The sequence below is a fragment of the Selaginella moellendorffii genome, unplaced genomic scaffold (assembly GCF_000143415.4).
Source record: "Selaginella moellendorffii unplaced genomic scaffold, v1.0 SELMOscaffold_3, whole genome shotgun sequence".
Lineage (NCBI taxonomy): Eukaryota > Viridiplantae > Streptophyta > Lycopodiopsida > Selaginellales > Selaginellaceae > Selaginella > Selaginella moellendorffii.
This window is the reverse complement of record NW_003314264.1, coordinates 4,105,561-4,117,358: the sequence shown is the minus strand read 5'-3', so window position 1 is coordinate 4,117,358 and position 11,798 is coordinate 4,105,561. Positions and strand designations below refer to the sequence as shown.

General features: G+C 41.6%; 1 protein-coding gene across 1 annotated transcript; it reads left to right on the top strand.

Annotated features, from left to right (window-relative positions):
• The first annotated feature begins 10,054 nt into the window (after nucleotides 1-10,054).
• Nucleotides 10,055-11,495, top strand: LOC9655485 (protein DOWNY MILDEW RESISTANCE 6). Its single transcript, XM_024668620.1, has 5 exons — nucleotides 10,055-10,280; nucleotides 10,332-10,474; nucleotides 10,528-10,650; nucleotides 10,701-11,019; nucleotides 11,073-11,495. Exons 1-5 carry the CDS (start codon nucleotides 10,113-10,115, stop codon nucleotides 11,328-11,330), a joined length of 1,011 nt encoding a protein of 336 aa, XP_024524388.1. The 5' UTR covers nucleotides 10,055-10,112; the 3' UTR covers nucleotides 11,331-11,495.
• The last annotated feature ends 303 nt before the right edge of the window (nucleotides 11,496-11,798 follow it).

Here is an 11,798-nt window from a genome sequence, read left to right as displayed (position 1 = left end):
TGGATGAAACTGCGAAGTATCGCAAGAAGGACCGGAGAGCTTTGGGCAAATTCCATGCAGCGCTGGAGGGGCGAGAATTCCATTGCATTGGACGGTGCAAGAGTGCAAAGGAAGCGTGGGAGGCCATGAAGCAGACTTACCAGATCCCTTCAACATCCCATCGCATTTTTTTACGGAAGCAGCTTCATGCACTGGTGATGGCTGAAGGGGACGACCTCAAGGATCATCTTGCTGCTGTGAGAACCATCTTAGATGATCTTAAGGATGTGGGAGCAACCATAGAGGATGAAGAAGAAGCAGAGCTGGTGCTCGTCACACTTCCTCCATCCTTTGATCCTCTCATACGTAGCCTCACTACCACTGGAACTCCTCTAACCCTGAATGGCGTGATCAGTAGCCTCCAGGACGATGATCTGAGACGAAGAGCAACAACAGGATCAGAGGCCGTTGCATTCTACTCTTCTCTCAGGAAAGAACCAGTGAACAAAGGGAAACAAGGAGCCTCTTCATCCAAGAAGCCCAAGTGTTCTCATTGCAACAAGAAAGGCCATGACGAAGCTCAATGCTGGGTGAAAAATCCATCTCTCAAGCCTGTAAGGAACAATGCAAAGAAAAAGGTGGTACACGCCTTCATCTTGTCACGAGCTATGGCTGTGGCAGCACTGTCTGCAGAGTGCATCTACCTGGATTCTGCTGCTACAGACCATATGTTCAACAGTGATAAGTACTTTGAAGCCTATGTTAATAGTCGTAAAGATCCACGAGGTTCTTTATATTCCTGGTTTATGTGCTAATTTGTTCTCTGTGGGACAATTTGCTGAGGATGGGTATCAGTTCGCCATTACACCTCGCCAATTCCAGCTGATCTCGACCACAGGAGCCATCCTCACAGCGTCCCGGCCTGGACGGCGTGATCTCTACCGCCTTACCATGCTGCCAGATCTTGCTGGACGGAGTCTGGGCCTACACGTACAAAAGACAACGACCAGTCACTCACTGGAGCTTTGGCACGCACGCCTGGGGCATCCTAGTGCTGATAGAATCAAGCAGCTCGCACGCGAGCAGATGGTTGAAGGTCTAGACCTGGACCCAAGAGCCGTTCTTCCATTTTGCCAGGGCTGTCAGCTCGGAAAATCTACTCGCCAACCTTTCCCCAAGACTGGAGCATCTCGAGCTACAGAGCTCATGGAACTTGTACACACTGATGTGTGTGGCCCGATGGCCACCACAGCAGTGGGAGGTATCCAATACTTTATCAGTTTCATTGATGACTACAGTCGTCGCACTATGATCTACCCTATGGCTCGCAAATCCCAATCGTTACACTACTTCCAGACTTTCAAGGATATGGGCGAAACACAAACTGGGAAAATGCTCAAGCGATTGAGAAGTGATGGTGGAGGCGAATTCACTTCCAATGCTTTCAACCAGCTGTGTGAGCAAGGAGGGATTGTGCGAGAACTTACAACGCGAGAGACTCCACAACAGAATGGCGTAGCTGAGCGCAAGAGTCGCACACTAGTGGAGAGTGCTCGGGCAATGCTACTTTCCAGTGGTTTGCCTCGCAGCTTCTGGTTTCACGCTGTCTTGACGGCGAACTATCTCCTCATGGAGTGGCAAGAAACCTACAGTTACGCATCTGAGAATATTCGGGTGTGAAGCGTGGGCACACATCCCTGATGGAATGCGCAAGAAATTGGACCCCAAGAGCCAGAAGTCTGTGTTTGTGGGCTACAGCCTCGATCACAAAGCCTATCGTCTCTGGAATCCAATCACGAAGCAGGAGATCCTGAGCAGAGATGTGGTTTTCAACGAGAATTCGTTTCTTCCTTCTAGTCAAGGTTCTACTTCCAGACCTACCTTGACCGAAGAAAATGACGTTGAAGCGGAACAAGATCAGTTGACTGTCGGCACGATCACTGTGCCGCTTCAAACAGTCCCTACGCAACAACCCATGCCCGCTTCTACTCCAACACCACCAACCCCACCGCCTCCTCGGTTCGCTACAAGGCGCGATTGGTGGCGAAAGGATGCTCGCAAGTTCCTGGACTTGACTACAACGACACCTTTGCTCCAGTGGTTAAGCATTCTACTCTTCGTTCCTTGATTAATTTTGCTGCGGTGGGAGACTTTGATCTGGAACAGATGGATGTGACCACGGCATTTCTTTATGGTGCGCTTGAAGAAGAAATCTATATGGCACAGCCAGAAGGATTTCTAGCCGCTGGAAAAGAGGATCATCTCTGGCTTCTCAAGAAAGCTGTCTACAGCTTGAAACAAGCACCCAGATCTTGGTACAAACGCTTTGACGATTTTATACTAAGTGTGGGCTTTTCCCGTAGCGAGGCAGACCCGAATCTTTATATTCGGGTGGAGGGTGAATCATTACTTGGCTTGGTGAAGATAGATAGTATCACGCACAAGTTCCATGCCAAGAAAGTAGGAAGCCGAGCCAAGAGTTTTCATCTCAAATTGGCTGCAAAGATCTCGCTTAACCTGGAGAAACATTAAGCGATGATTATGGATGACAAGAGTATCATCAACATAAAGAGCGAAGGTTTTCTATGACGAGCTCTAATCCAGTGGCGACACCAATGGAACTAGGCTGCCAGCTTTCACGAGCCATGTCTCCTGAGACAGAGGACGACAAGAGAGCCATGGACTCCATCCCTTACAGACAAGCTGTTGGCAGTCTCATGTATCCAGCTGTTTGTACATGCCTAGATATTTCTTTTGCCGTGAGCAAAGTTAGCCAATTCCTGGCTAATCCTGGATCTCAACATTGGGCAGCGGTGAAATGCATCTTCAGGTACCTTCGAGGTACTACTTACCTTGGATTGTGCTACCAGTGAAAAGTGCTTACCCTCACAGGCTACTGTGATGCTGATTTTGGGGGAGACTGTGACACATGCAAGTCCACCTTTGGCTATTCGCTCAAAGTCATATTGAGAATATAAATGCCATAACAATAAGTAATGAGTAAGTGATGTAGAATTTATAAACCCATCACATTAACTTTATAAACTTTATAAACCTACCTTTTGTTATAAAAACAAGCTTGAAAGTAAACACTAATAAATTTGTACCAAGTGAATCCTTTGATAATACTCCCCCAAAAAAGGATAAAAAGGTCACTAACTTATTTGTGTAAGAACCCCCCACTAATTGCATGATTCTTTATTTCCCAAAAGAATCTCTGTGTTAAAACCTTCCATTGTAACAACACCAACATAACATTATTAACACCAAGAAAATAAAGGATGTCAATTCAGAAAATATTGACAACGCTAATATATATGGCTAACCTTATCACACACTTAATAGTGAACATTATGGCCACAACCACATCCTCACCTTTTTTTTTGAACTTGGGCAATAACAAAGTCAACCTTCATCAAAACAAAATTATCTCCTATAGAAAGTCTATGCAACGATAAGTGGGAGAGGTGATGTCTCATAATATTGTTTTAATTGAAGAATGGTGTCAAAAACACCTTAAGCAAGTTCATGCACAAGTTCCATAAGATATTAATGAAACGTTAACTACAATATTCCCAACTTAATTTTTTTTGACATATTTAGCCTCCAAATGAAGCAAAAGAATCTAAAAGTGAATGCCAAATTGCATCATTGATTCAAGATGATACAATTGCTAAAAGGCATCATCACAATTATAGTATGCTAAATATACGCTTGAAGATATCTAAGAGAATGTTTTAATCCGCACGAGTGGTTACGCTCAAATTATTGTACTACTGTAACACTATCCTTTGAAAACAAGTGGGAAAGTTGAGCAAGACATTAGGTATTATCCCAAGAATGATAGGTGGTAATCACTGTAAATTGATCAAATCAATGGAAAGGATTCCTATAGAAGAACATTTGTTGGACATGAGAATTAGTAGGAGGAGTTGCACCATGTATTATAAATGCCACTATCAATTGAGTTTAATTGTTCAATTACAATAACATAACATCAAGCAACTGCACCAATTGATACTCTAAAGTCATTATATGTGGTGATTTTTAATGGCCTTTAATTTGCCCTAATTCACCTTAAGTTTTTTTGTTTTTTTTTGTGTACTACCAAGGTTTCTCCATAGTTGACTCGAATGATCCCAGACTCGGAATCAAGGCCTAGGACATTACCAAGTTGACCTGGACAAATCTCAAGCCCCAATTACCTAAAAGAGGCATATATAATATGGGAGGACTTGAATTTTTTGTAGGTACCTATATATAACACTACTCTTAATTGTAAATATCCCAAGACCCATAAAAAAGGGATTGCACTTTTGTTTATGAGTCATTTTCCCTCTATATTTAAATTTTTGAATTGTCTATTTAGTTGCTTACAAAAGTTAAATTTAAACCAAAAGCACAAATCCAAGCACTATTAAGGGACAATTAAAGCTATTTTTCACCTCCACTAATGTGACTGTAGAGAATATTGAAAAATATGCATATTCAATTAGCTCAAAACCTTAACTTATATATAGGAGCAAATGGTTGGATTTAAACCAATTCAATGGCTACCAAAACCAGATTGAAACAAATTTAATAGCTACCAAAATTCTATTAAACTAATAATAGTATATGGCATTGTAACTGTACACTTAGGCCTCACACATTTCAAAAAATAATTATCAACTATTTATACTAGCTTAGGGGCTTAGTTATCATATCTGTTAATCAAGAAAAAAATTAATATACTATAATTTAAATATTTCAAAGAAACATAACAAAAAATATAATACTTTACAATATTTATTAAATAAAAAATATTTTTATTGTTAATTTCTCTTCATATTGTTTTAGATTCTGACATGTATATTTTCAATAGTTTTCAATTTAGAAAAATCAAAAGCCATGAGGGCATTAAATATAGAAATATGCATCTTTGTGGTATATTACTTTGCACTCATAAGATAATTTGTAGTTGTAAGGGCCAAGTGTACGGCTACGATGCCGTATACTAATATTAGTGTAGTAGGATTTTGGTAACTTGGATTGGTTTCAATCTAGACCACTCACTCCTGTATATAAACTAAGGTTTTTGGGCTAATTAATATGCACATTTCTAAATTCCCTTTCCATATTCTAAACACTCACATTAGTAGAAGTAAGGGGCACCTTTGATTGTCCTTGAAGAGTATTTGGATTTGGGATTTTGGTTTATATCTAACTTTTACATTGTTTAGATTTAGCTTTTTCCATTTCCTTCATTTTGTTCTTTCTTTTCAGGATTTTGGTTTAAATCTAACTTTTTCATTGTTTAGACCTACCATTCCTTCTAGCTTTTTGTCATTTTTCTTCTTTTGCTCTTTCTTTTTCGTTCATCTTCATGGCAGATCAGCAATCTCCTTTTTTGACTCTGGAGCAATACTTGGTATGATGCTATGCGTTTGCAATTGAACAACCAAACTCAGTTAATGGCAGCGTTCACGGCACATGGTACAACTCATCCTGCTCTTGGTGCCAGTCCTCACGTTCGGCCAGAGTTCTTTTGCGGGAATCCTGGGGATGATGTGTACCATTAGTTCGATCACTTCACGGTGATTGCCACATATTATTTGTGGGACGATGCTTGACATTTGCATGAGTTTCCCACGTGCCTCCAAGGGATGGCATTGCAATAGTACAATAGTTTGAGCGCAGCCACTCGTGGGGATTGGAGTGTTCTCCCGAACGACTTCAAATGCGCCTTCGGACATACCGACGATTGTGATAATGCCTTCCAACAATAGCATCGTCTTTGCCAAGGGCCATCTGAATCGGTGATGCAATTTGGCATTTGTTTTCGAAGTCTTTTGTTTCGTGTGGAGCCAAATATGTCAGAGCGGTTCAAGCTAAAAATGTTGTGGCCAACACTTCGTCAAAATCTTGTTGGACTTGTGCATACACTTGCTCCCGCCACCTTTGACGATGCTCTTCGCTTGGCACAACGTTATGAGACGTCACCTCTTCCATTTATCGTTGCACATCCTTTAGCTCCACTTCCTATGGGTGATAGTCCTGTTCCAATGGAGATTGATGCTGCTATTGCTCGAGTCCAAGGACAAGGGTGAGGATGTGGTTGTGGCCGTGATGTTCACTACTGGGCGTGTGATGAAGTTGATCATATTTATCGGTGTTGTCGGCATTTTCTAAATTGGCAACCTCTATTTCCTGGGTGGAGACCTTGGCGTCAGCAACGTCCTATTGGTGCTGCTACAGTGGAAGGTTTGGACACCGAGATGCATCCAGGAAATGAGGAGTCACGTGAGTAATGGATGGACCTTGCACGAATAAGTCAGTGACCCCTTCATCTTTCTTTTGAGAGTATCATCAAGGGGTTCACTCGGCACTAGTTTATTCTATGTTTACTTTCCAAGCTTGTTTTTATAACAAGAGGCCTCCTATTATTCTCTCCGTGTTAATTGATATAGGTTCGAGTTTATCTTTTATTGCTTGACCTGTTGCCACACGTTGCTGTCTACACTTGCATTGTGCGGCGGAACCAATTTTCATTCTTTATAGCAATAGCCATACACATGCATGTGCACGGGATGAGGTGGATCTGGTTGTGCATGTGGGCAATTTCGAGCTTGAGTTACAATCATTGCGGGTGGTGCCAAGTTAAGCTTTTGACCTCATTCTTGGTATAGATTAGTTGCAGTGCAATCATACCAAGTATGACATTGAGGCTTCTCCCCCTTGTTTCATACTTTCTTATGTTTCATCCATTCCTCTCACTTCCATACTTTTTTGTCCTTTTACTTCTACTTTTGCTTCCATTACTTTTATTCCCCCACTATTTCCTCCTATGTTTCCGTCTTGTTCTGCTCTTCCCTTATTCAATCCCTCCAACAATCTTTGTGTGGTAGCCGGCTCATGAAGGAGTATTCTAATCTCTTTGAATTTGACTTATCGTCTGCCACACATCATCCGATTCCAATCAGGGATGCTTGTCCAATTAAAGTTCCTATTCATTGTCGGTCACTCAAGGAGATCAAGATTTTACCTACAAACATTAAGGAGATGTTAGAGAAGGGTGTTATTAGAAAGTCGTAAAGTCCTTGGGCATGTGAACTTCATCTTATGACGAAGCTTGATGGGAGTATTTGTTTCTATATTGACTATCGTCCATTAAACGAAGTGACAATCCCCAATGTGTACCCTCTTCCTTACACTGCTGATCTCTTGGATTGTTTGGGGCAAAGTCGTTAATTCACCAAACTAGATCTTACTTCTAGGTGCTGGCAAGTATTGATGGCCGAAGAAGATATTCCTAAGATTGTTTTTCGTATAGCATTTGGTTTGTGCGAGTTCTTGGTGATGCCGTTTGGTTTGAACAATGCTCCAGCAACTTTCCAGCGGATGATGGACAAAGTTCTTTGTAATATACTGGAGGTGACTGCTGACTTCATTGATGATGTCTTGATCCACTCGGAGGGGACGTGGGAGGAGCACGTTCGTGATGTTTGTAAAGTGTTAGATCGATTACGCGACGTTGGTTTAAAGCTAAAGCGATCAAAGTGCATGTTTGGGTCCAAGGACACGACTTATCTTGGGTACCGTATTTCTCGTGAAGGTTTATAAGTTGATCTTGACAAAATTGTGGCTGTTCTAAAGTTCCCTACTCCGAAGTGTGTGAATGATATGCAACACTTCTTGGGCAAGGTGCAGTATCTCGGTCGTTTTGTGGATCATCTCTCTAATTGCACTGCACCGTTACGAGCATTGCTAAAGTCATTAACGTCATCTTTCATTTGGTTTTCGGATTGTGAGTGGGCATTCATGGATTTCAAAGAGTTATTGACGACTCCTCCAATTTTGGCATATTTTAACTATACTCGACTTTTTATTTTGCGCATGGATGCTTTCTAACATTGGTCTTGGAGGTGTGTTGATGCAAGAGAGCTCGAGTGTGCTTGGTCAGTGCTATCCTATTGTGTATATAAGCCATACATTACAACCAGCAGAGATGAATTACTCCACGACAGATAAAGAGTGTTTAGCAGCAGTCTAGGGTTTCAAGAAACTTCATGCATATCTACATGGTTCTCAGACATTATTTGAAGGTGACCATGTTGTTGTTACTTCATTATTGAAACAGAAGAACCTGGTTGGTCGTACTGCTCAATGGGCTTTGAAGCTTCAAATATATGATTTTGATGTTGTTCATCACCCAGGGAGTTCTATGGCTAATGTTAATGCCCTTTCTCGAGCTCCTCTTCCCTCTCCACTCTATTCTCATGTTTTTAACGAGCTTGTTGTTCCAGCATCTGTGGATTTTCTAAACGAGGATTCTATGCCGTCGGTGGTTGCTGTACTTGACGTTCAGTATCCACAAGGCGCAGAGCAAGATCTACCTTCTCTTGATAAGCTTCGTGAGGCTCAAAAGATTGAGCTATGGATTTGAAGGCTTCGAAATGGGTTTGAGAATCTTGCATCACTTGCTGATGACTTACCTTTCCGGCATTTACATTTTTAATATTGCCTTGAAGACGGCCTTCTTTATTTTGTGGGGATAGATCCTGATGATCATTTACGGCTAGTGGTGCCTTCTGTCTTTATTCCTGCAGTTTCTTCATGCCTACCATGATTCTTCTGTTCTATGTGGGCATATGGGATATCGTCGGGTAACCAAGAAACTGCACAGGTCTTTTTATTAGCCGGAGATGTGACATGATATTATCCGGTATGTGCGAAGCTGCGTTTGGTGCCAAGCTCATAATACTCCCCCTCGTGCTACAGAAGGACTGTTAGAGTCAATTGCAATTTCCCGTTTGTTTGAGTTGGTGGCGTTTGATTTTATGGGACTTTTTCCACGATCAACAGCTGGCAATAAGTATGTTATTATTGCTTCTAACTACTTAACTTGTTGGGTGGAAGTTGGTGCTCTTGCTAGCGCCTTTGCAACTGCTATTAGATACTTCTTTCTCAATTGAGTGGCGTTCCAACATTCTTGTCTAAAGCGGATTCTTTCGGATAATGGTCCTGCATTTATGGCTGAGGCACTTCATGTTTTGATATCTCAGTTGGGGATACGCCACACTTTCACGAATGCTTATCATCCACAATTAGACGGTTTGGTGAAATAGCTTGTTTGGACATTCAAAGGGATAATTGTGAAGTATGTGAATTTTCAGCATTCGAATTAGGATGGTTATTTGCCATCTCTTCGGTATGCATATGTCACAAGGGTGCAAAGTTCTATTAATGCTTTACCATATAAACTCCTATATAGTTATGATCTAATATTACTAACGGAGCTAGGTTTACCTTTGCCATTGCCACGAGTTGCTAATGCTAGGTCGTGGGATCAGTATTTAATGAGCATTCTTCCATTTGTCTGAGCAGAGTCTACCAAACACTTAGGCCATGTATAAGTGGGACAACAACAACACTATAACTCCCATCATTATCCTCCTGCAAAGTACAAAGTAGATTATTTAGTGTTTGTCTGTTTTCCCCATCTTATGGTACGTGGTTTATCTAAGAGGTTATGCAATGGAAAAGACTATATCGGGTGTTGCATCAAGTGGGACCACAAGTTTATGAGGTTCGGCATGACGTCTAGCAAGCCAATCCTCTAGAGATTGTGCATGTGTAGCAATTGAAACATTTCATACAAAGGGATTAGAAGTAGTTAATACCACCTATAAATCTGCCAATGCCTCCTCCTGATGTTCCTCTAGATCTTGGCCCATCTACAAGAGAACTCTAATAGTCTTCCATTATTCCAAGATGAGGGGATGATGTGAGGGCCAAGTGTATGGCTACAATGCTATATACTAATATTAGCGTAATGGGATTTTAGTAGCTGTCGAATTGGTTTCAATCTGGACCACTCACTCTTGTATATAAATTAGGATTTTTGGGCTAATTGATATGCACATTTCTATATTCCCTTTCTATATTCCAAGCACTCGTATGAATTAGATTCATTTTTTATCATATTTAATATATGATTATAACTGAACTCAATTTCATAATTGCATACTTTTATCTTATACATAAACTGAAATAACTTAATCCCTAATATTGTAACAATTATTGCCTATCTTCCTTGCTGACACTCCCATAGCCGTTATCCACACTTGCACACAGATTATTTCACTTTGGATATGGCTAGAGTTGCACCAGAAGAGAATTATCTCCAAGATCTGAAAGATAGGTTTCAAGAGGCAGAAGTTCTTGATGATTCTCAAGTTCCAATAATTGATTTCTCTGGTGATCCCAAGTATATAGTAGATGCTATAGCTTGGGCTTGCCAAGAATGGGGTTTTTTCCAGGTAGGGAAAAGATTCTTCATTTTATCTCTTGCAATTGTCCCTCTTGTCTAGGCAATAAATCATGGTGTTCCAATTGCTAGTATGAAAAATGTCCTCAAACTAGCCAAAGAAATTTTCAATCAGACATCAGAGGAGAATGAAGCCTATAATTCATTGGGGAATAAACTCAGTGACGATCCATCTGAAGCATACAGGTAGAGAAAGATAAAAGATAAAAACTAACAAGAATCTCATGGCATTTCAATAGATATGGCTCTGGATTTAACAACAGGAAAGACGCGAAACCAATCGACTTAAAGTATTTCCTCAGGCTGGACTATAGTCTTGCTCAACAGGAGGACATTTGGCCAGAGTCACCGAGTTACTTCAGGTAAAGTTTTTTCTTGCGTAAAAGTCCTTGAATCAAAATTGATGCAACAGGGAAGTGATGAAAGAGTACCATGACCAGGTCTCAGCCTTTGGACACTGCTTGCTCGATAATATTTCCAAGGGCCTTGGCTTGGAGAATAGTTACGATCTTAAGGTAATGGGCGAGAAGATCATATGCATCATGAACTACTACCTTCCATACCACACACCGGAGCTCGTCAAGGGCGTGTCGGCTCACTCGGACCCCCGTGCTATCAGCATCCTCATCCAAGACGATGTTGGGGGACTGGAAGTTTGCAAAGATGGTCGATGGTTTGCGGTAAAGCCAGTGAAATATGCCTTCGTCGTCAACATTGCTGATCAGTTACAGGTAAATTTCCTTCTTTTTTTCCCAATACCATTGCTGAGGATCTAAGTTTCCAGATAATGACGAATGCAAAATACAAGAGCGCCGAGCACCGAGTTCGAGCACACCCTGAGAAGTCGAGATTGTCCGTGGTTGCGTTTTTTGGGCCTGGAATGGACACAGTGGTCGGCCCCCTGCCAGAGATGGTAAGCGAAGAAAATCCTCCTCTCTACAGGGAATGCGCCACCAAAGACTATTTGACCCAGTTCTACGCCAACGGGCTTGATGGCAAAAGGAGCTTGGACTATGTTAAGCTCGACCGTGCTAAAGTTTGAGAAGAACAATGCCATGAACATATAATAATCTGTCTTTTAAGAAGTTGGAAGTTTGCGTAGGAAGACTAAAGACTTTGTTTGCTCTGCATGGCATTGTTTGAGGCTTCAGTTTTCTGGGCGTTTTGAGTTGTGGACAGACTTCTATATAAGACATTGTTTCTCCTCTCAAACATCTACAACGTCGCAGGCGTGAATTACTCGAGTTATGGCAGCGTCGCAAGCCAAACTTGACCCGGCAATTCCAGTGATTGATTTTAGTGGCGAACGCTGTGAGACAATCAAGGCGGTGACCGATAGTACTTACATTCTATCGACAGGATTTTTACACATTTTCAGGCTACAAACCATGGAGTTCCAGCGTCCAGCGTCCAAAGCATCGACCTGGCGCGCGAGTTTTTTGATCTCCCTCTCGACAAGAAGAGACCTTCCAACGCTGCAAACGAGAAACTCAGAGGCATCTGGAAGGAC

Bases quoted from the DNA above. Each gene is read 5' to 3' on its own strand.
- LOC9655485 (XM_024668620.1), top strand. From the start codon at position 10,113: ATGGCTAGAGTTGCACCAGAAGAGAATTATCTCCAAGATCTGAAAGAT. The intron at 10,475-10,527 runs GTAGAGAAAGAT...GCATTTCAATAG, and splicing joins GATCCATCTGAAGCATACAG to ATATGGCTCTGGATTTAACA. The intron at 10,651-10,700 runs GTAAAGTTTTTT...TTGATGCAACAG, and splicing joins GAGTCACCGAGTTACTTCAG to GGAAGTGATGAAAGAGTACC.